This window comes from Balaenoptera physalus, assembly GCF_965194825.1.
Source record: "Balaenoptera physalus genome assembly, chromosome: X".
In the NCBI taxonomy this organism is placed as follows: domain Eukaryota; kingdom Metazoa; phylum Chordata; class Mammalia; order Artiodactyla; family Balaenopteridae; genus Balaenoptera; species Balaenoptera physalus.
In genome coordinates this window covers 115,407,667-115,431,323 of record NC_138903.1, presented here as the reverse complement: position 1 = coordinate 115,431,323, position 23,657 = coordinate 115,407,667, and the positions used below count along the sequence as shown (strand labels likewise).

The window sequence follows — 23,657 nt, the reverse complement described above, 5'->3', positions numbered from 1 at the left end:
CCTTTAATAGGAAACTGGTTAACTAATTCGTGGTTCAGCCATTTTAAAAAATGAAGTAGGTCTATATGTTCTGAAGTGGAAAAATCACCAAGATACAGTAAGTGAAAAAGGCAAGGTGCTGAATGGTGTGTATAGTAAGATTACTTTTGTAGTAATTTAAAAAACACATATAGAAGATGGATTGATAGATGTACTAGCATATAAACATTTTTTTCCCCGAAAGGAAACAAAAAAGCCTTTAACAATAAATACCTTTGGAAAGAGTAACTGAGTTATTATATTTGTGCCATTTGGAGATACTTGGGCTTTAAAAGTTTTGTTTTCTTCTCCATGTTCACTGATTTTTTTTTTTTAGAAAAACACTTTATTAAATCTTTAAAATAAAAACCTAACAGCTAGCATTTATTGAAGGTTCATAATGAGTAAGGGACTGTGCTAGGCATTTTACATATAATTCATTATATTCTGACATTAAATGATTAGCACCATTTTCTAGGTGAGGCGTTCGAGGCTCAGACAGGTGAAATCACTTGCTTGAGGTCCCACAGCTAGGAAGTGGGGAAGCTGCCGTTCGAAATGCCTGTCCCCCTCAGTTCAGGGCCCTTGGCTCTCAACTACCAGGCTGTGCTCTTCTAATCGGTCTTTATATTCTCACTGCCTAATAAGAGTGAACTGGCAAACAACTGGAGTCTAATGAGGTAATGTATGTGAAAATACTTTTCTAAGTATAGAGATGTTTGGGGAGGAGAGGATGAGCAGGAGGGAATTTAAATTGGGCAGACCTGTCCACTGACCCCTAGACAGTCAGGATATTGGTGTTTTTCTTTTTCCCTGAGGAGGGGATGATCAACGAATTTTTTTCTCCTTTAAAATATTATAAAATTATATTTATTTCCCTTTTCCCCCAATAATACCTGATCACTGTTTTAAAATTAAAATGATATGGAGAAATGAAAGTCCTTTCATAATACCCCTCACTGATACTTAATGACTGTTTCAGATTATAATGGTTATATAACTATATATTGCACACTCCCACATATTTTACATCAATAGGAGCAACTATATATTTGTTCAGTATATTGCTTTTTTTTCATCCTTACAATATATCTTGGCCATCTTTTCATATCAGCACTTAAAAATCTACTTTTCTCTTTTTAATAGCTGCACGGTATCTTATTTTGTGAATGTGTGTGTGTGTATATGTACACGTTATTTTTTAAATCATCTGTTGAAGGACGTTTAAGTTACTTCCAATTGTTGACTTTCCTAGACGCTGCTGTAACGAATACCCTTCCTAAGAAAGTTTAGAAGGATCTTCAGACTGTGTGACATTTGTCTACTCTGTAGTCGATGAGAGTGACCCAATCGGACTCTGTACCGAGCGTAGGAGTATGTTTCCCTGCGGGGAGAAACGAAGAATTCTCTCCAAAATACTTTGGCCAACACATTCACATTAGAGTCGCCAACAAGTGGGACCACCTCAACAAGAAGGGCACCCTGTTTTGCCAGTTTAGTAACAGCAGAGACTTGCTACAATTGCTCAGCACTGATTGCTGGATCAGAAGAGGAATTTCCAGACTCAGTTACAAGCAGGGCTGGTGCAGGGCTGTGGATTCCCCCAGACAGTCTGGAGACGGCTAGCCAGGGAGATGGGCAGCAGAGCTCCAAATCAGGCAACAGCACGTGTGGAAGGAGCAGTGACCTACGAGGAAACTCATAATTCATAGACCAAACCTCTTCCAGCAGAGGGCAGTGCCTCAGATATCAGGCGGGACTCAGGTCAGCTGGAGCCAGAGCCGGAGACTTCGCGGGACAGATGACACCAACCCTAGGCTGAGGAGAAATTGAGCTAAACTGTCCTTTGGATACTGTAAGTGACATTGGGGAGTACTCAGGGAGAGACACAGTGGGACTTCACACGACTGTAATTTGTCTGTTGTCTAATGTCTAACAATTTGGGTTTGGTAATAAATCCCTATTTATACAGTTCAGCCATTAGGGCTTACAAGTAAGGGGATTTGGGGTCAACTTAACTCGACTGGCCACTGACTCAGGTTTCTGGGTGCATGCCTGAATCAAAAAGGGAGTGACATGCCTAAAATATAACCTAGGCTTCTGGGACCCTGGGGCTCTGTGGATCTGACACAAAGTTTACAAATAGAAAGTTAGCAGAGGGAAAGATATGTAAGAAGTACCAATTTTATCTAAAAATAGAAACTTAGTGTGTTTAACCCGAGTCCTTTGCTTCTGAATTTCAAAGACTATGAAGGATGGCCGTTAAAACAAACTTTAACTTGGAAGAGCCAGCCATGCAAATTGCTGTGCCTGCAGATAATGAAAAGATTAAAAGAAGTTAGTCTGCTGGCCTAAACAATTTTCAATCGAGGCTTCCCTGCTGCGTAGCGGTTGGAATCAAAAATGGGGCAAAGCTGAGTTAGAGTACCGTAAAGTCTACTTCTAATCCTGTTGTTTTTCGAGCCTGGTGATAAGAAAGAAAGGAATGACTTTGGCATTTGCTGATGGAGACAAGGCAGATTTGCCAGATGATAAAAGTACCGTGTGTGTGTTTAATTATTTGTCAGGCGCGGCTAAATAAAACACACCACAGAGGAAATCAGAACCATTAGCGAAGTCGAAGGCTAATTTGCACGCGTTTCTTCGAAAAATGTCAAGTGGAAGGAATACCAGCAAAGAGAATCAACTTGCTTGGCTGTTTTATTTTCCCTTCCGCATCTAGTCCGGAGATGTTTGGCGTTCTCCGGGTCGTTAGATCCGCCAAGAGCGGATCGAGTCCTCAGGCCGGGCCGGGGGCAGCTGAGACGCGGAGGGGCTTCCGCGAGGTCGGGGTGGGACTGTCCGCAGCATCGGCAGCAGGAACAGCAGCTGCGGGCAGCCGGGCGGAAAAAGGGAGGACGCCGGAGGTTCTGGGAGAGGCCCTTCGCCAAGGCCGTAGCCCCGACCCGAAACCGTCCCCTGGCCGTCTCGCCCAGCAGGGCGCGGCCCCAGCGCCACCCGGCTCGCCCCGGAGAGGTGGGACTTTCCCCACCGGAAGTGATCCCGTCCAGTCTCGGGGAACTGGGGCACCTCAACCAGTGTGTCAGGGAAACCCTTCCGGGTGTGTGCGGTGGGGGGGGTGGGGGGTGAGAAAAAAAAAAGAGGTGGGTTCGCCTGGAGTCCCAGCGGCCGCCGCCGCCGGACGGCCCCCGCCCCTTTTCCCTCTGCGAGCCGCAGCGCAGGGGCGGCGGTGAGACCAAGGAGCCGGCCGATGGCCATGGCCTTGGCGTGACAGAGCCTCCCGGGCGGCCGGGCGGGTGCGGACGGCAGGGTAAGCGGCGGCGGTGTTGGCGGCGGTGGCCGGGTCCGGTGGGAGGGGAGGGGAGGCGGCCGGCCGGGCTGCCCGGCTGGGGCGGGCGGGGGTCCGGCGGGTAACGCGCGCCCTCTCCCCGCCCCATCACAGGCCGGACGACGCCCGCGGGAGCCGCGGCCCAGAGACCCGTCCGGGCAGCAGAGACTGGAGCAGAGCACACAGGCCCGGGCCGGCTCGGCGGCGCGAGCAGGAAGCGGGGTCCCTGGGCCCCTTTGTGTGAAGGGCGGGGGAGGGGTACGGGGCAGCCCCCGGCCGCGGGCTCCTCCGACGCCCGCCTTCCCGCGGGAGCCCCCGTCGGTCCTGCGGCGCCCACCCCTTCCCTCCGGGGGGCGCGCCTCGCCTCCCCCCGACTCCGGGCTGCTCCGGGCTCGCCCTCTCCCCACGCCCCCTGCCTGGGCTTCAGTTCCTATAGGAAGGGCATTACCATCCCATCCCCACCCACCCCGACACTTCGCTCTTTCCCCTCCCCCTCCTTTAACTTCCTCTTCTTCCCTCGTTGGGCCCTCGGCTGCTCTGCACTCTCCTCCCGGGTTCGCAGATTTCCGCCCACCTTCCGCCTCCCAGAGCCGCGCCGCAGCGAGCGGGGTGTAATTTTTCCCTCCCTCTGGTAGGAGTTGGGGAAGGTGAGACTCATGAGGGAATACAAGGTAGTGGTGTTAGGGAGCGGAGGGGTTGGCAAATCTGCCCTGACTGTGCAGTTTGTCACTGGGACTTTCATTGAGAAATATGACCCCACCATTGAAGATTTCTACCGCAAAGAGATCGAAGTGGACTCTTCCCCCTCCGTGCTGGAAATTCTGGACACCGCAGGAACTGAGCAGTTTGCCTCCATGAGAGATCTGTACATCAAAAACGGCCAAGGTTTCATCCTGGTTTATAGTCTGGTTAATCAACAGTCTTTTCAGGTAATCAAACCAAGTCTTGTAATTTGTTAGAAGGGGGTGTGGTAATCCTACATTTACTTCTGGTTTGCTTGCACCGTGCGTAAATGACTTGTGTTTTGCTTTTGAAAGTTAGACATGGCGCATTTTTGAGGTTACTCCTGGCACGGAAAAGTATCGAGTTGTTTCTGTAGAGAGGACTAAAGTCTCAACCGTCAACAAATGTTTTAAAGTTATTTTTAAGTGAAAGAGAAGTGAAAAAGAAATGTCAGCTTGTGTATATTTAGCCTGGACTATATAGCCTTCTGAAGTTGCTTGTTCAAGTCAACAAGTCTTGGTTAATGTACTCAACAAAACAACATTTAAAAGATAATCTCGGGCAAATAGAGCACTTCAGAAGGAAAATTATTTGGAGCCGATTATCTGTTGCACAGATAACTCCTCTGCGTCTGCTTCCCCCCTCCCCCTCTCTGTTCTCAGCCAAGTCTCTCAGCCAGATTTATAAATCTTAGTGCTGCAAGATGAAGAACTCAAGACCTGCCTTCTAGGCATTTTACTTACTTGGGGCGTGTGAAGGGAAGTCACTAATTGAAAAGACTAGTACCTAGAATTAATAACGAACAAAAATCTAGAATGACTCTCCTTTTTTGCAGTTCATCCAAATCGTTTCTGATAACACTGACAATATTTATAGAAAATATGTGGAACTGGGAACACTGAACAAGTGCAGATTTCTAACCTCCGGCCGGTGGCCGAACCTGGAGGTGGTCCAATTTCTTCGGAAAATCTGTCGTGTCCTTCACTGGAAGACAGACTGGAGGTTTAACATTATTTTAAGAGATGCAATAAATGTTGCTATTTATTCCTTGAAAATAAATAACCTCATATTGACCCGTTATATTGACCTCCATTGATTTAGGAAATGGATTTTTTTCCCTGCATTTAAAGGTATGCACTAATGTTGCTTACTTAAGAGACATTAAGTGCTTTAGCCAAGCCAATGTACTAATTCCACTTTTCTTAGTATTTTAACTTAAAGTACTATAGTGAGCTTTTCCAGTAACCAGATATAGCAACTTCAGGATTTTTTTTTCTTTTAAAGATAAGTTGTGGGTAAATGAAACAAAGTTATTGTGACCAAACTAAAGTTCATTTTATGTAGGCTTAAATTCCAAAGCATTACTATTATAAAAGCATTTTTCACCAGAAAGTACCAATGTGCCAAAGGTGCTATTTGACAGGCGTTTTCTTTCTAAAGGATCCTTGGGACATTTGTTATTCTATTAGCTGACTCTCTTGAGGCTGGCAGTCTTTTGAAGGGTTTTTCATAAGATATCCATTATAGCTACTTCTTTTATACACATAAATAGAGAGTGAAAAACTGCCATTATTTCAATGGAGACTTAAACTCTTTTAAGCCCAAATGCCATAAATTTGGAATCTCAGCTGAACTTGTGTTTCCATAAGGACACAGGGAAAAGAAGCTTAACCTAGAAGACTGAATTGATATGTGATCAAACAAAATTGTTACAAATGTCAAATGACTGTATGTTTTTGTAAATTTTCAGTCCCTTGTTTTTCCTTCATCCTGCAAGTGAATACTGTGCTCTGTAACTATTCAAATTAAACACGTGTTATATTTAAGTCAAATCTTTTAAGTTACCAAAAAATCCAAAAAACTGTAATGTTAGTATTAAATCTATAACATGTCTTAAATCAGTACTACCCGCGCCCCCAAAGTTCACCCTCCTAGAGAATTGTTAAGGCTCTTATGTTTTGTAATTAATTGTAATTACTTAGAAAAAGTAATACACGTGGGAGAAAATTTAAGTTGTAAACCCGAACATAGGCAAAGGAAAGTTTGACTTCTTCCCGCCCAGTCTCCCCCCTGCATTGTCCCTCCCAGGAGCTGCTCACTAGTGTACAGTAATTTCTAACATTGAAGTGTACTTTGAGGATAAAGGCATACCGTTACATTTAAAATGAAACATTGAAGTGTGTGAATCTGTTTTTAACTTTGGTCTTCTAGACACAAAGCAGTGTTTTTGCTCCCACCTAAAACACTTTCTCTCAAGCCCTCTTGCTAAATGGCTAGGAATGCATAGATGCTGCCATCCTGTGCTAGGATAACAGGTGTTATCAGGAGTGATGACAAGCCGGCAGGTTTAAGGACATGGCCAGACACCCTTTTGTACAAATGGATTCATCATATTTGGGAATTTGCTTTTTACATCAGTATCGACTGAGGGAAAGAAGTGATTAAATGAGCCCTAAAGTTAGTGTGCAACCTACATTTTATATTCTTGACAGAAATCCAGCAGGTAGGGTCTGTGGAAATTATCTAGTTCCTACTTCAATGGAGAAAATGACATTTTCTCTATTTGGGTGTGTGGTTTTATTTTGGATTCAGCTTTCTCTACTTACTGAAGGATGACTTCTTGCAATATTGCAATATTTCTTTTATGGTTATGCAAATAGCATAATTTTTTTCCTTTCTCTTTGTGACTGTTTACATAGGATATCAAGCCAATGAGAGATCAGATTGTCAGAGTGAAGAGATATGAAAAAGTCCCACTGATCCTAGTAGGAAATAAAGTGGATCTGGAACCAGAAAGAGAGGTTATGTCTTCAGAAGGCAGAGCTCTGGCTCAAGAATGGGGCTGTCCTTTCATGGAGACATCGGCAAAAAGTAAATCAATGGTGGATGAACTTTTTGCCGAGATCGTCAGGCAAATGAACTATTCTTCCCTGCCCGAGAAGCAAGATCAGTGTTGTACAACTTGCGTTGTCCAGTAAAAAAAAAAAAGATAACCTCAATCATGGCCATACCGAGCAGGTTAGTTGTTGATGGAACCTTATGTTTTTGGTCAAGTGGAACAAAAAGCTGGGTAATACTAATAATACACATTGTGCTACCTTAAATTTCTTTATTTTTAAAATAATATTTCCCTTAGCGCAAAATAGTCAACATTCAATGTAGAAAATCGAAAAAATTACAGATTAGTAAAATGAAGGTAAGAAATTGCCTGTATTCCCATCACCAAGATTTGTTTTTTAAAGCGACTTACTGTTCTTCTCTCTCTGGTAACATTCCTTTGGGGTGGGATAAGTTAAAGAATGATACACCTTTTCCCTGTTTTGGTGATGTAGCATCCAAAATGCATGGGAGAGCATCCAGTAATAATTTGAGAAGATGATTAGTTTTGTGTTTTCTTTGCTTTTCTATCCCGGGTTGGAGAGCTGCTGTAATTGAAATCATCAATTTACTAATCACCCAAGTGCTAGATTTACAGGATGATTATTTAATCAAGTTCATCTGTACCTTGCACTGGAGGGACTTAAGTGACCTCTGATAATAATAAATTACAGTGCCACAATGTACCTTGACTTCATTATGAATATATGGTCCAGATGAGAATCTGGTGAAATCATCTGTGATGTGTTTAGAACGGACAATCCCAAGCCTAGGAAAATGTGTATTCAGTTTAATAAATAATGGAGTTAATAAGAACAATAGTAAAATCTTCAAACCTTTCATTGGGCTAAATAACTTAATAAAGGTTTTTTTAATGAATGTGTTTTTGGAAAAGTAAGGTTATATAAAACTTAGTGAGCATTTAAAATGAGATTATTTTATTCATGTCATGATCTTTTAATCTAGATTGTAATTGGGCAGGTAGTCTCACTTAGACAATAATACTTAGATTATAAGATAAGACAACAAATATCCTGGATGACTGAGAAACCACAGAAAATGCCAGACTAGCCTGACAATATCAGGAATGGAATTGATTGTTTTGAGCCAAGACTGACCTCAAGTCTAAGAGGCAGTGTTGCAAATGGCAACAGTCATTTCAGATCGCAGAGATGATTCCTAATCAAAGGTCTGGCTTTATATGTGCTCCCTGGAGAAAAGACTAACAGTCCCTAATTTATCTTTTCAGACAAGACCTTCTGTCAGCTGGTGTCATCTTTGAAAATGAAGGATGACAACAGTGCTTTATTCAAAATGCTTTCACTCATCAGTTTTTGAGCATACCAGAATGAGATGAAAACACATTCATTGTCTTATACCTAGCTCCATCTGTTATCATATAGTGTCACTGTGCAGACTGTAGCCCAGCATATATTTTGTTGATATCATCACACTTGCAATATAGTTTTTTGAGGCAGGAACAGGCCTATGTAGGTGATTGAGTCCAGGGTTCTTGATACCACAATGTCTCTTCTTAAATTGTAAGCCAGCTTCAAGTTTGAGCAAGTTCTGTGTGGTGTCTCATCTTTACCATTATGCTCTACTTCTCTATCTGACACTTTTAACCAGGCAAATGATGTAAGTGTATGCATTTTAGTTTTATCATCTTTATAAAAAATTAACCAGCTCCTGCAAAATGTTCCCAGTTTTTTTCCGTCATTAATGTAGACAGCTATAGGAAGGAAACTGAATAAAATTGGTCTCACATGTAGAGGGCCACTGTCTTAGTCAAATTGGCGAATGAGTAATGTCTAAAGCTATTTTTAAAGATTTCTTATTCTGAGTTATTTCTGAGTTTATTTCATTTTGCAGCTTTTGTGATCTAAATTACTTTTAATCTGTTTGGTTACCTACAAGAATGATTAAGTAGACTTTTTAATATCTCAAGGAAACTATGTTTATATTTTTTGTTAACTAAGGTACTGAAATCAGAAAATATTAATAACAATAATTGCTCATTTTTATAATAATGGGTTAAGTTGCCTGTGTAGTTTTTGTTTGGTTTTTATAAGCAGAATACACAATTGAAGGTGTGAGTCTTGAAATAAAATATCTAATCAGCTGGATTTCTGAAAATGTTATAGGGAGTTGCCTGACCAAGATCTTTTAGAACAAAGCACACTATATGCAGTGGGTTTTTTTGCTATCAAATAAAATTGAACTGATGTGCACAGGTATCTGTGATTGGAGGTCCATAAAGTGTGTGGTTGTGCTTGCTTACTATTTATTTGAAAAAATAGGTGATGGATTCTGAGTCCTGTAGCTTGAGTCATAGAGCTCTGAAGTCTATCAGTCCCAGATTTAGATTGAAGATCAAACTTTGACAAATAAAGGTGATTTGGGAAATGTTTGTCCTTAATATTTAGAAGAGTACCTTGTCCAAGTTAGAGATAGTAAGACTCAAGTAAGTCAGAAGAACTGTGATTGTTGTAAGTTGGTTTCTCTTAATTGAAAGGGAAAATATATTAATGCTGTAAGCATTACTGCTGATAATTCCTCACATTTATTTCTTACCACCCTTCAATTTGAGTCACCAGTCTGTTGCCCAACACCTGTTTATCTGCATGGCTCCCAGGATTGTTTCCTCACCTTTCACCCTCCCACTGGCAGTAATCTTACTGTAAGTTTGGAAGCAATGCCAGATTCCTTATGCACTGCTTTCGTGGCTGGTTTCCTTACTGACCTGAGGAGCCTGCCATCAACTGCTTTGAAGGACTTCATTTACTGTGCAGCAGGAGTATAATAGAAACCCAGGTCAGTGTTGCAGCCCTGTCTTGGTTTTATTAACTGTATTGGTGTTCCTCTGTATTGGTGTAAATAGTTGACATTTGGCTGTTGTGAGATACTGTCGTTGAGAATGATGAGTGTTTTGTTAATAATCTCGTAATGCTATAAAAGAAGTAAATCACAGTGCTGTGGGGTTTCAGGGAAAGGAGAGACCACGGTCAGCGAGAGCAGGTTCTCAACATTCGGGACTCTGCCGTAGGGAGCATCCTGTGCATTGCAGAACGTTCCGCAGCATCCCTAGCCTCCACCTACTAGATGCCAAGGGCATTCCCCCCGCCCCTCTGTTGTGATGAACAGTCATATTTCCAGACATCGCCAGGTGTCTCCTGGGGGGGCAAAATTGCCCCTGGTTAAGAGCCACTGATTTAGAGGAACTGGGGAGCAGTAGCATTTGAGTCAGGCCTTGAAGAATGGGTAGGATTTGAGTGGATGGGGGGAGGGGTAGAGGTGATTTCCAAACAGAGGGAATGCCAGAAAGAAACAAAATAGTATCCTAAAAATATTCTGTTAATTCCCTGAAAGGTGGGAAGTACAGTAAAGTTATTCCTTAAATGTGATCATTTGGTAAATACTCTTTCGGCAAATAGAATTTTTTTAAAGATTATTTTTTCAAGGATTCCTGTATCTCAGTCCAGTATTGACAGAAATTATTATTTTTTAAAAAAAAAAAACAGGAATAAAAGAAGGTGTTCTTTACTACAGCTTGAAGGTCTCCTGCAGGATTTTATCCTATTTTTCTCCGTGTATTATGGACGGGTTCTCTCAACGAGAGTAAGTGGTGCATAAGAGTACCAAACACCGGGAATCAAACTGAAAGAACAAAGATCATTATTTATGTCAGCCTCAGTTCATTATATATGTCAGCCCGAAGAAAAAGGGAGATTCTTGATTCAAGACTAGTACATCATTTCACGTGGCGGCAGAATGCCCGGGATGTTAACAAAGGCTCCTGAAAGGCTGAACCATCTATGAATGTCATTTTAGTCTAGCTGGCCTTACTATTTCTAAACACCGTGGAATTGATTAGCATTTTCAGGTTTTTTTTTTAATAAATAAATATGTGGAATCAGAATTGTTTCTAATCATTTTTTCCAGCTTTTAATTAGATATGATATGCCGGGGATTTAGCAGATGTGAGGGGGAAATCATGAAAATTAAATCACATTTTGTACTTTAAAATGCTGGCATTTTCATATCCAAGTTAAATATTAATCATATCAGTAAAACACTGGGGTGGAATTCTATTGTTGAAGTTACAGTTTAGATAGATCCTTTTTTCCCGCCTGCCCTATCTTGCTTATCACTTTGGAGAAAATAGCTTACTTTAAATGCTCGTTTGTCATCCAGTTCACATAGTGAGCCAGAATGGAGCCTGTGACACAGTGGCCCTGAGTGGAGGAGAAAGCATTCCTTGGGGTAGCGTGTACCATATAGATCTGCAGTGGACCTGGGGGAAAAGGGAAGAACAGAGTTGCCTTGTCCTTTCTGCCCACTAATTCTCCCAGACCTTCACTGACCCCCACAAGGTTCATGGTTTGGGACTGTTCAGGGTGGATAGGTGCCTAGTTAGACCTGCTCTGGGTATGGAGGTGTCTGTGATTAGAATGACTCTTTGTATATCTGTTCCCACTTTAACTGCTTCCTTTTAACCTCACGATTAGGCTTTTATTGCAGAATAAAATGCATTTGAGCCATTCACTTTTACTGTGTTACCTCTCTAGCTTAGAATGAGCCATCAGTAGAATTAACAAAAATTGCATCATGGAGTTGGAGAATTGCCACTGAGGAAGTATTCTAGCCATACTTCAGGAAAGATTCTCCTCGTGGGAGTACTTCTCAGTGGAATTCTAAAATCCAGAAGATAATATCACCAAGAAAAACCTAAATCCTGTCAGCTGTCGGAAAAACTTATCCTACTAAAAACATACTCCCAAATTCCTTTGATTAGCCACAGTCTTAGGAATATGGGATTCAGAAAAAGCAATTTAGAGTTGAGGGAAGCAGTGCCCTACCTGGTTTAATTCAAAGCTAGCAGCTGGGATCAGATCATTGGGCTCACGCTGCTGCTTATTATCAGTGGGCATGATCATACTGTTTGAGATCTCAGAATTGAATTCATCATATTAATTTTTAAAAAATTAATTAATTAATTAATTTTATTTTTGGCTGTGTTGGGTCTTCGTATCTGTGCGAGGGCTTTCTCTAGTTGCCGCAAGCGGGGGCCACTGTTCATCGCGGTGCGCGGGCCTCTCACTATCGCGGCCTCTCTTGTTGCGGAGCACAGGCTCCAGACGCGCAGGCTCAGTAGCTGTGGCTCACGGGCCCAGCTGCTCCGCGGCATGTGGGATCCTCCCAGACCAGGGCTCGAACCCGTGTCCCCTGCATTGGCAGGCAGACTCTCAACCACTGCGCCACCAGGGAAGCCCCCCATCATATTAATTTAAACTTAGAGATTTTAGGTCTAGGACGTAAGAAAAATAGCTTTTCCTTTTTACCCCGGGTTTACTGTAAACTTTTAGCGTGCATGTTCTCCTTACAGCACGGTTCACCTTCCGTTTGGGGATTCTATGCCGTAGGTTCAGCTTCTGCCGTCTATGTTTAATGGGTGACAGATGAGCACTTTTAATGATCCTAGTTCTCTCACTCCACCCCCTAATAAGCTTCATGAGTGTTATGCAGATTACAGTGGAGAGACAAGCAAGATATTTGACAAAAAACATAAACTCTATCAACAGAATTCTAGCCTAGTGCTTTGCTAATATAATTAATATTTCAACTTGGATATGAAAATGCCATGTAAAAAAATGTGAAACGAAATTTATTTTTTAAAAAGTTCCTTTGGTTAAGTCCCCAGAATATCATATGTATAAAACTGGAAAAAGTTAAAATTGATTATGATTGCACATTTATATTTGCTAAAAAGAATGCTAGTAAATACCATTGAATTTAGAAATGCTAAATCCAGCTAAGCTAGAAAGGCATTCATAAACTGCTAAGCCTTTTAGGAGCCTTTGTTAATATCCCAGGCATTCTGCTGCCACGTGAAATGATGTGCTAGTCTTGAATCAAGAGTCTCCCTTTTTCTTCACGCTGACATAAATAATGATCTTTGTTCTTTCAGTTCTGTGTTTGGTACTCTTGTGTACCAATTTACCCCACTTGGGAGACCCTGTTTCATAATTTCCTGAGCAAAAGGTTTGGACTGTTGTTTGGGATTTTTTTTTTAATTCTTTCCTAACAAAAATCTAATTAGAAAAAAGTGGAAAAGTGAAACCAGTTAAGCAAGAATTTGAGCAGAAGCTTCCAGAGTTCAGATTTGTTGGGTGTCTTGCTGGAAACTTGAGAGTCAGGACAAGGATCACTTGTGTTCTATCTCACAAGTAGCATGTTATACTTTTGCAGTGTGTCTGGATGTGATATCCTGGGAGTTAAAAAGTATGACTTTGACCAGCTGCCTTTAAAACTTCTGGAATGTTTTTTAAATGAATAAGAGTTGTTAGTACACTGAAAATTTTGCTTTCACAGTGTGGAGCAGTAACATTTACATTTTGCATTCAGTGAACTTCTAATCTGAGAGAGACTGTACTTTTGGCTTAATGCAAGCTTTTGCCTCAGGATTTATTACTGCAGAGAATTACAATTTATTACTCTCTTGAAAAGTAGTTGGTATTAATACTTTGTTTAATGGTATGCCTCATATTAATACTGTTGAATCTGACCCGGGATTTATCTATGTCTCTTGATTTCACTGGAGTATTGTCATCCTGTGGAATGTGGATAGACCAAGTATTAACCAGGTTTTTAGAGGGTGGGAAATAATGCATTTATCACGTTTTATTTAATGTAGATTATGGTTAATAAGCTGGTATGTATTCTTAATGTTTATTTTGGCTAGAAATAATTACTACTTCCTCAATTTGATTTCAGAGAATGCCTGAACTATTAAATCATCCAAGTCTTCCCTATTTAAGAAACATATTCATATTTGGAAATCCTAAGCTCTTTATAATTGTTTATTTTGAAAAATGTAGGTTAAAATTTATAGTCAACTTACTAATTCATATTAATTGACGAGTCTGATCTGAAAAAGAGTCCTCACAATGAACTGAATATATAATGAAATACTGTTGTGTTCAAATAGGTATAAAAATTGAAATGAGGCTAAAAAATAAAAATATAAAGGTCTTTAATTTGGATATCAAAGGCATAATCCTGGTCTTCTAGAAATTTATAACATAGTTGAGAAATGAAAAAGTTACCTGACATTTGACATGTAAGGTGCTTTCACATAGTACCTTATGTGATGTTTACCACAACCCTGTCAGGAAAGAATTTTTATCCTTATTTTAATGATGAGGAAACTGGACTTGCCCAAGCTTCAATAACCAGTGTCCTAATTAACAACTTCCATTAATGCAAAGAAAGTCTTAATTTTAATTGGAAGAAAAAATTTTCTTTAATAATTTCTAAAGAGGCAAACTTTTGTTCTGTTTTTCCTAATGTGTTTAGGTGGCAGAATTTCAATGAGTGGAGAGACGTTCTTTAAAACTAATCATTTTTATGATATAGCTGCTAATAAAGAGTTCTCTCAGGCTCTTTGAACACTAATAGATGTGTAGCTGTCAAATGAAATTAAAATTTTGCGTGTATAAACATTGGTAGAGCCCTAAGATGATCTTAAGTTGGTTTCACTTGGCATTGTTTCATAGTTGCTATTCTACTCTTTGTTTCTGGCTTTATTTAACAATTTTAATCTTTTACACTAAAAAATGTAATTCCGTTCCCCTAGAAGCACTTTGGTGATCCAGCATATTTAAGAGACATTGTGTCTGAATGATAGATTTTTTCCCCCCTGGTATTAATTAGGAGGGCGGAAGTCTACCAATTCTAAGAGCAGAGACTGAGAAATCTCAATCATAGGAGAAGCTTTTATGGTTGGGAGGATGTACTGAAGAGGGCAGACCAGAGTGGGAAATTTGAACTACTGCTGTCACCTAGCATCTAACCCAAGTCGGGGTACCTAGTAGATGCTTGATAGCTAGACCTTGATTGAATTGCATTTTCTTATTTTAAAATCTCAAAAAACCCCTAACTTTTGAAGTTTTGCATATTGTCAAGTTAGTTCATAATCAGTATACATTTAATTCTAATACTATTTCCCATTCAAAACATGAAGAGATCAAATTCAAAGTAGAAGTAACATTTGCCACTTTTACACTGTAAGATCTTTTAAACACGTAATAACATTTTTAATATTGTATACTTTATAAAATATAATATTTTTAAAAATAAAAGTTACAGTATATTACATCCAATGCATCATTATAGTGTTGCTAAAGTTTAATGATTCTTTTAATGACCACAGAAAATTATTTTTGCTTAAGTTTATGGGGAACACAGTGAAATTCCACTTTACGATTCTGGTACCACTTGGATGTGTATAGAGATCTGTTGTCAGTGTTTTCATTTTAAACTGTAATCTGTATTTCTACATTTTAATGACATTTTAATCTTAATTGCAGATAAAACTCAGAGGAAATTTGCACAGATGCTGCTTTGGAGAACTTTACAACCTGGGTTGCAGAACTGAGCCTTGGTAAACCTGTCTCTATTACAGCATGTTGCCATACATCTAATTAAGTGCATAAGGTCTTTGGCCTTCAAGATCCATTGACCTTAAACAGGAATGCTTAGCACGTTTACCATATGTTTAAAATCTGTTCTTTATCAATCAGTCCTTTTGTAGCTTTCTAAGTTCTTATTGATGGCTAATATGCAAGAATTAATTTTTAATATTTTAATTGATTTCTTTAATCAGTTTCTCAACTTGTATTTATTAAATACTCAAACTCAGTATTACCTACTCAATGCCTTTTAAAAGAAAGTTATAATGGAGAAAAAATTGAGCCTTAAACAAATGGTTACTTCTGTATATTACCTCGCACCAGTGCTTCATTCTATTTGTAAAATCTTTCTCCTTTAAATGGTTGGTTAATACTTTGAGCCTTTGTTTACGTGTGGCAGTGTTGTAAAAAGAAACTAAAGATCACATTTTACCTGTATGGATGGAATATCCCTTTTCTTCAAATGCAGTTTGTGATGTGTTTTTGTAATTAAAATGTTCTGAAAGTTACAATTGATATTTGAAATTGACTGTAGAGCATTTAGCTGAAGAGTTAAGCATTTGATTCCATTAGGTTTTCACATGTGTTAATCTCATTTACAGCATCAAATTGCAGCAGTAACATTTTCCTTTCTGTGAAGTTCTAAATTTAGTTATGACCTACTTAGCAATGCCTTTGAAGAGGGATATTGTATCCATGGTAAATTAATTGTATACCTAAACAGAGATAGCTCAGCTTTGCCTGTCAGGCTTGTAATTGACATCTAGTAGACTTCTGCACATGTAAAATTAAATTCAAATAAAATCATATACAGTTTCTAGTTCTTAATATTTGTCTTTCTGAGTAATAGTTTAAAGCAATATTTGTTAAAGTTTTCTTGCACTATCACAATTGCTTTTTAGTTATTTCTCAAGAAGCATGTTTGTAGTAGAGACAAAAATCTGTGTAACAGGAGGGAGGATAGCGCCAAGTCTCTGGGCGTTTTGTTTTTGTTTTTGTTTTTTTGCAAATGTGCTTCTAATAGCCATTGCCTTCCATGTTGTTTACCTAATCAGCACATTTTGTCTGAATACTTGAACATTTTAACAGTAACACAGGTATAGAAGCAGAAAGAAAACTTATAAAGAGTAATCTTGTGGTTCAGTTTTAACATCATGACGAGCGCTTTTTCTAGCAATGACTTAAAAATTTTGTAAGTTTGACAGTATTTTGTTGTTGGGTTTTTATTTGGTTTTAGTTGTGTGCTTTTAATTTGCAGAAGTTAGTAACTGCAGCTCACCTACTGCACCAAAGTTCTCGATTTTAGGAGCCCAGCTTTAGTCATTTGAACATGCTTCTAAATAAAACAAAACAAAAAAAACCAAAACTATACTTTTGATCTATAATAATAGCTCAATAACTTTGTCAAGGAAAGCTCTAATATATGCAGTGATGGTTTTTGGAAGGGTGTGGCAATTTTAAATTTATATTGTGTGTGATGTTCAAATAAAGTGTTATCTACATTCATGTGATTTATTGGTCAGCATGACCATTAATTGTTGCGTAGAAATTAATTAAACTTTGATTTCCTTTTTTAAAATCGTGTTGCATTTGATTCCTGATCAAATTCCCTCAAAGTGAACTCTTGATTTTAGATTTTGAATTTTATGGTGAGATTGTAAGGGTGGAGGCAATTGAAACTTTGTTTCTTATTTATAAACTGCTTGAAATGAATACCTAATTTAAGTTTGCACTTTAACACCAAACTTAAAACCAAACACTCAGTTCAAAGTAGGTTAAGTGATTGTGGTTCATCTTTATTAGCTTTGTGAAATTCTAAAGGAATCAAATAATTCATAATGATTTACATTTTCTGCAGATGGATTTTTTTTTTAATACAGTGTTTCTTTCCTGTGGATAGTTCTCATTCTCTTGCTCTCTCTCGCTCTCTCTGTCACTGACCTCAGCAGCAAGTTTAACTTGAATTCACTTAGGATCACAGGAATCAGGGGAAAGTGATTTAAAGGTGGTTTCTCCAGCACATTTTAAGAAAAGGGACCAAAAGTTATTTTAGCTTCCTCAATAGATTGCATGTCAAGTTGCTTATTAGGATAATAAATTAATATTAAATGCAATATATGTCTCGTCTTTACTATGGCATCTGTTTAGGAGTTGTTCAAATCACTGCAGTAGGGCTCTGCAAATAAAATCATGTAACCTATTATCATGGATCTAATGTACTGTAACTTTATCAATGAAAGGTAAAAAATCTCGAATAACAAGTACAAACATTGAACAATGACCTATAAAGATTTGTAAAAGTAAAATTTTTCCAATAGATTTCATTCTTGTCATTTTGTAAGACGACCCTGCAGTCCACCTGTTTGTAACTTTTTTAATAAAATAGACATCTGTATTACTGAGGTTGTTTTCTTGAATTATTTGGTGTATTACTACTTGTTATTTGCTAACTTGTAAATCTCATAACTCAAAGTCATTACTTTTTATCAAAATGATAATGTGTATTGCGGTACATGTTTAAACAAGTTAAACGTTCACTTGTGTCCTTAGTCACCATTCTGGCATATATGGGGAAAAACTGAGATATATCCTAAAATGTAATATTTAATCAATTGAATAACTTATAAACAAATTAGAAATTAGAAATAATGGGTAAAAAAGTATAATGTATATGACTTGTCCCAAATGGAGAAAGTGGCCCAGCTACAAATCTGTTGGCTGGGAATTGTCCATGTGTAGGACTTTTCAGATGATATTAAGCAATGTAATTAAATTCTGAAATAATGAATTAAGAAAATTCAACGCAGTTATCACTTTGTTTTATCCAGTGAAAGCTTTTGCCAATCACTTTAATTCACTGCTTAACCTAGTGTTTTTAAATTGTTGAACTGAATAGATGTTTTAATCTCAATGTTTTTTAGAGCCACATGTTTTCTTTGAAGTTGGACAGTTCTGTCTGTCCAAATATATTATGAACTGGATTTTTTAAATTGTAAAAATGGGCAGATTTTTATACCTGTGTCATAACATACAGAAGATATTTTGTTGTTTATTACCATCGATTATCAGTCTTTAGTTGGGCTGTAAATACCCCATATAGGCCATACTAGATGCTGTCCTTCAAGTCCAAAAGCCCTTTTCTACAAGGAAGGCTCTCATGACTTCAGAGCCCTCCCCCTTTTTTTCTACTGAAGGAATAGCATCCCTCATCCAGCAAGGTCAACATTTTTAACCAAGTGAATAACAGAGAGAGAGGATGGAGTAGGGTAGGTGCCTGATGAGCCATCTCAGTAGGGTACTCTGTCACAGCCAGGTCACCTTTACATCTTCACCTTTTCTGCCCTTTTCATGTTCTCATCTGGGGAGACGATTCATCCTCCAGGACATAGCAGCTTGCGTGGGTCAATATCCAAGGTTGTAAGACTTCTCGTTCAGATTTAAAACAGGGACAGTTTTTCAGATAGGCTCCTGCTTTCACATATATTTATCTCATTTGAACCTTACAGCTATCTGGTGTTTTGGACTTTGTTGTCCCCAATTTGTTGCTGATGAAACCAAAGCTCAGGAAAGTTGTGACTTAAGATCATAAAGGCAAAGTCAAATGATTAAAATGTTGAGGAGGGTACTTTGGGACAAGTCTTAAAATTAATTCATCATTGGGTAGTGTCAAATATGTGCTGTTGTTAAAATTATAAAGCTCATGGAAACAACACAAAAGACACAGCAAGAAATAACTGTTTTGAGTCAGTGTGACAGTTCATATGTAACAAAATACTATGGGTCCTATTTAAAGGTAATGTGTTTGTTATATTGCTAAGAGTTTATGTAAGACATAAGCTATTTTCATTATAGCTATTTTTCTTTGGAAAGTCAATGTCTTAAATCAGGATTTGGCAGTCTTTGGCCGCCAGGCAGAATCCAGCCCAGTTAGCAGAGCCAAAAGAACTATAGTTAGATTTAGCAGCTGTATCCTGAATCCATTGCAGAGCTCAGCTGCACCCTTTTTCTACCTAAACTTAGCGTTTGAATGGAGGACCAGAAGTGCAGTTGATCCCAGACACATCCTTTGTCAGCAAACAGACCTACTTCAGTGCTTAGGCATTACTCTCTATGGCCCAGGCTGCCCCATTCACAAACTCAATGGTCCTGTCATTGTACAGGACCCATTCATAAGTTTTCTCCCATAGACTGTGAGCTCCTTGAAGGTAAGGCCTTGCCTAAGTCACTTCTTACCTCTAGTGTGTTATAGGTGCTCAATAAATATTTTACGAAATTACAATCACAGAACCAGTATGGCAGATGGTGTTCACTCTTTAGAAAACTGTAACCCTGCCATTTCCTACTGGTTGTTTTCATTTATAGCAGGTAGTATGGGAAATGCATTTTCTTCCTCCACCTTCCTTCATCCTCTGCAGCACTAAGTTGATTTTTTTTTGCTCCTTTGTTTTGCTTTCTGTTTTTGTTTATGAGAGAAGTAATTGTTTCTAAACTCACTTTCAAGAGAAATGTATACCATAAAGAGACGGTCCATACAGGCATACTGTAAATATGGATGGAAGGGCCTTGAGTCTAAGATTAAATTCCCCCAGAATCTAGGGAGGAGAATACAGTCAAGAAAGAGTATTTGCTGCTCATGCCTGGATTTCCTCTCCAGTAGATTTCAAAGCTGACCCAGACCTGTCCCAACCTCATTCTTAGACAAGTCAGAGAAATGTTCATATTGGGTCCCCCAACCTCTCAAGTATTTCCCCTTAATGAGGCAATAATTCCTATTCTCTCTGCAAAATCTCAGGCGATTCCCCACCTACACCCCTACAGTCATCTCCTTGGCCTTTCCTTTAATCCTTGTCCCCATTCCTTCATCGTACCTACCAATTAACTCGTACCCCATGTAACCAAACTCCTACCCTGCCCCCTCCCTTCTTTCCATAAGATAGTTTTATGAGTAATAAAACTAATGGAAGTAAAGATTTTTTTACTCTGGTTCCCCCAACACCAAGATTCAGTCTCCAAATCCTTTGACACCAGTAGTTGGAGACATTTTCAGGTTGGCCTTAAACCAATGTCAGGTTATCCCCCAGATGTTAGTCCCATGTATGTGCTTCAATATCAATGATCCGTGCAGTCTGCCGTGTAACCAGAGACTCCCAGATGCCCCAGAAAGCCCTCCAGGAATTGGCTTCTGAGGCTCTAGATACTTTTACTCATGCTGTAAGCCTCAGAGAATGCCCTGGACTTAGTAGTTTGAAGCTCCTACCAGCTGCTGTAAACTTTAAAGTTTGGAAGGGGGATGTGAGGGAGCGAGGGGCTTAAGCCCATCTGAACTTTTCCTTGGACCTTGAAAGTGGACAGGTGTGAAGTCTATAGTTAAGAAATGTAAGGATCTCTGGGGGTTCTGACCCTTCAGTAAATCCCAGTTTGGGGGTTCATTGTTTAGGAGGGAGCCTCAGGAACCCCTTATACCAGTGGTCATCGTTTTCTCTGGTTTCCTACAGTCCCTCTTTTGAACACTTGCATGGTTACCCTTAGAAAAATCCCAACCAAAGCATAGACATTATGCCATGCCCCCAAGATATCTCTACAAGTGTTTTGGCCCTTTGCTCAGGCCCCAAAATATATAGAAGTAAATTGGGGGGGGGTGGACATTTAAATGGCAGATGCAAGGCTTTATCATGCTGCTTGGTTACAAGCTGAGTCTGGTGGATGCTTGAGTCTTCTGACCACTATGGCATGGCAATCGAAGCCCTTGTTCTCTAACCCAAGAGAAGTCTGAGCTGCAGGCCTTTGGCTCTCCAGCTGGCTAAAAAGAATATTTTCAGTGACCTAGGAATGGAAATCCGGCCCAGAGAAGACTGATATCCATTTGGCAGTAAATAGTTGCTTGGTGGGGAAGATAACTATTCCAGACAAAAAAGGGACAAGAAAATCAACACCTTTATTTAACTTCATTTAACTGAGCTTCTATGTATATGCCAGGCACTGTGCTACGAGCTGAGTTTATAAGAGGAATGTGATATGACCTTATCCTCTGGTGGAGCTTACATTCCAGCCTGGGAGACAGCCCTGCGAACAATAATTATGAGGCGATATGCTGTATGCTCTAATATCAGCATGTACCAGACGCCAGGGAGCCCAGAGAAGGGAAAGGATTTGTGTATCCAGTATTTTCATCATAAGCATCTTTGCCATAAGCATTTTTGCCACAAACATTTTTGCTACATAACTAACTGGCCGTAAGATAATTTTGCCATAAAAGATAAAATAACGAAAAATAAAAGAGGGACATTGAGAAGGACATAATGAAACATGAAAAATAAATAACAAAATTAAAAGGACCACATTCTCACCACATAACTAATTGGCTGTAGGCAGTTTTGCCCTAAAAGATAAAATAATGAAAAATAAAAGAGGGACATTAAAGACAACATAATAAAGCATGAAAAATGAATAACAAAATTAAAAAGACTATTGCGAAATACAAAATACAAGAATGCATTTTAAATGTGTGTAGATTCACGGCAATACTACAAAAATAACTGATTTTATTTTGTGGGTTGTATGTAAGTACTTGTCTTCCAAGTCTTCTGTTCATAGTATTTTTTCCTTTTACTTAACTTGTTGATTCGGCTCCTCTTTTGGCATCGCACTTTTTCTTTTTTGCTAAAATGTCTTCCTTCATTAAGAGAGGTATCAATTTTCAAATGCTAGGATGCATACCCATAACAGAGCTCTGGGGACTTCCCTGGTGGTCCAGTGGCTAAGACTCCACGCTCCCAATTCTGGGGGCCTGGGTTCGATCCTTGGTCAGGGAACTGGATCCCACATGCTGCAACTAAGAGTTCGCATGCTGCAACTAAAGATCCCGCATGCTGCAACGAAGATCCTGCATGCCACAGCTAAGACCTGGCGCAGCCAAATAAATAAATAAATATTAAAAACAAAAACAAAACAAAACAGAGCTCTGTATTGTGTTGTGAAAGCCTCTACACTGTTGTGTGTTCTTGGCATGTTGTCACGTGTCCCTTGATAGACATCCCAAAGTTCTATGGGAAATTCAGGTTCAAGTCTGTGCCTTTGAGGCCCTTGGCCTCTTTCTCCTCCAATACAGTGTGTTTCAAAATAAGAAACTAACTCGGTGCAAATTATCACCCATCATCTGTCAGCTCCATAAAGCCATCAATAACATCACTAATTGGAGGAAATGCATTTCAACTAGTTGGAACCAAACTGTCAAACCAAAAACTGTCAACCAGTGTTTTTAATCTTTCAGGGCAAAATTGCCTTACAGGAAATTAGTTAAACGGCAAAAATGCTTGTGGCAAAGATGCTTAGAGTGAAAGTAACTGGAAGTGGGATTTGTTCTCCCTGTCGGGGGTCAAGGGAAGAACTTGCCTTACGAGTTGGTTCTTGAAAGCTAAGGAGAAGTTTGCAGTAACGGCATTTCAGATAGACTATGTGGGAGGAGAATGAGAAGAGATGTGGAGCCCCCAATGTGCCTGGCGGTCTTGGGAGTCCTCTAGTTAACAAGGATAGCAAAAGGGGCAGGCTGGAAAAAGGATGGGAAAGGAGGGATGACAGATGAGGCTGGAAAGCAGCACAGGCTGGATTACAAGGGTCTTGCGTGCCGTACTGGGCATTTAAAGGTTTTTCCTGGCAGCGATGGGGAGCCGCTGGCAGGCTGCAGCAGGACAATGGCAGGAATGGATAGGTGTTTTAGAAAGATGCCAAAGTGGAGGACAAATTGGAAGGGGATTCTGGGGCAGGGAGACCTGTTAGACCACTGCAATCATATAAACGAGAAAGAACAAGTGCCCTAATAGGGCAAAATCAGGATCTCTTCAAAAAATGAGGAGATGGTGATAAATTAATATGGCCTAAGATAGGGACTCGAGTCACAGATCTGCTCATATCACATTCTTCAGCTTAAAATTCTCTCATGACTCTCCAGGATCCACTGCCCTAAACAAGGGAGTTCACATTCCAACTTGGCCTACCTCTCCAACCTCATCTTTTTCTATGCCTCCTTTCGTAACCTAAACTCCAGTCCCCATGACCCCAAACTTCTTGCTGGTTCCCAGACAAGCCCTGTTCATTCACATTTCCATGCCTTTGCAGGAGCTATTCCCATCATGTGCAGTACACTCTCCCCAAATCTCCTCCCTCTAGAGAATTCTACTCATCTTTCAGGACGTAACTCATACCTCATCTCCGCGGATCCCTGATTTCTGTCTCATTGCCCT

General features: G+C 39.7%; 1 protein-coding gene across 6 annotated transcripts; it reads left to right on the top strand.

The window, feature by feature from the left end:
- Positions 1-1,752: 1,752 nt before the first annotated feature.
- RAP2C (RAP2C, member of RAS oncogene family) lies at positions 1,753-17,815 on the top strand. 6 transcript variants are annotated; one of them, XR_014258510.1, is made up of 6 exons: positions 1,758-1,873; positions 2,586-3,328; positions 3,461-4,275; positions 6,769-7,087; positions 9,537-9,760; positions 15,316-17,815. XR_014258510.1 is itself a non-coding variant. In XM_082445467.1 (5 exons), the coding sequence occupies exons 3-4, from the start codon at positions 4,003-4,005 to the stop codon at positions 7,045-7,047; spliced, it is 552 nt and encodes a 183-aa protein (XP_082301593.1). In that variant the 5' UTR covers positions 1,758-1,873; positions 2,586-3,328; positions 3,461-4,002; the 3' UTR covers positions 7,048-7,087; positions 10,468-10,865. The 6 variants fall into 6 exon arrangements, 3 of the variants coding, with proteins under 3 accessions (XP_082301592.1, XP_082301593.1, XP_082301591.1); XR_014258511.1 differs by having other exon boundaries at positions 8,196-9,760; XR_014258512.1 differs by lacking the exon at positions 15,316-17,815 and adding an exon at positions 10,468-10,865 and having other exon boundaries at positions 8,196-9,760.
- Positions 17,816-23,657: the final 5,842 nt, after the last annotated feature.

Excerpts from the sequence above, each read along its gene's own strand:
- RAP2C (XM_082445466.1), top strand. The coding sequence starts at position 4,003 with ATGAGGGAATACAAGGTAGTGGTGTTAGGGAGCGGAGGGGTTGGCAAA. Across the intron at positions 4,276-6,768 it reads TTAATCAACAGTCTTTTCAG|GATATCAAGCCAATGAGAGA; the intron begins GTAATCAAACCA and ends CTGTTTACATAG.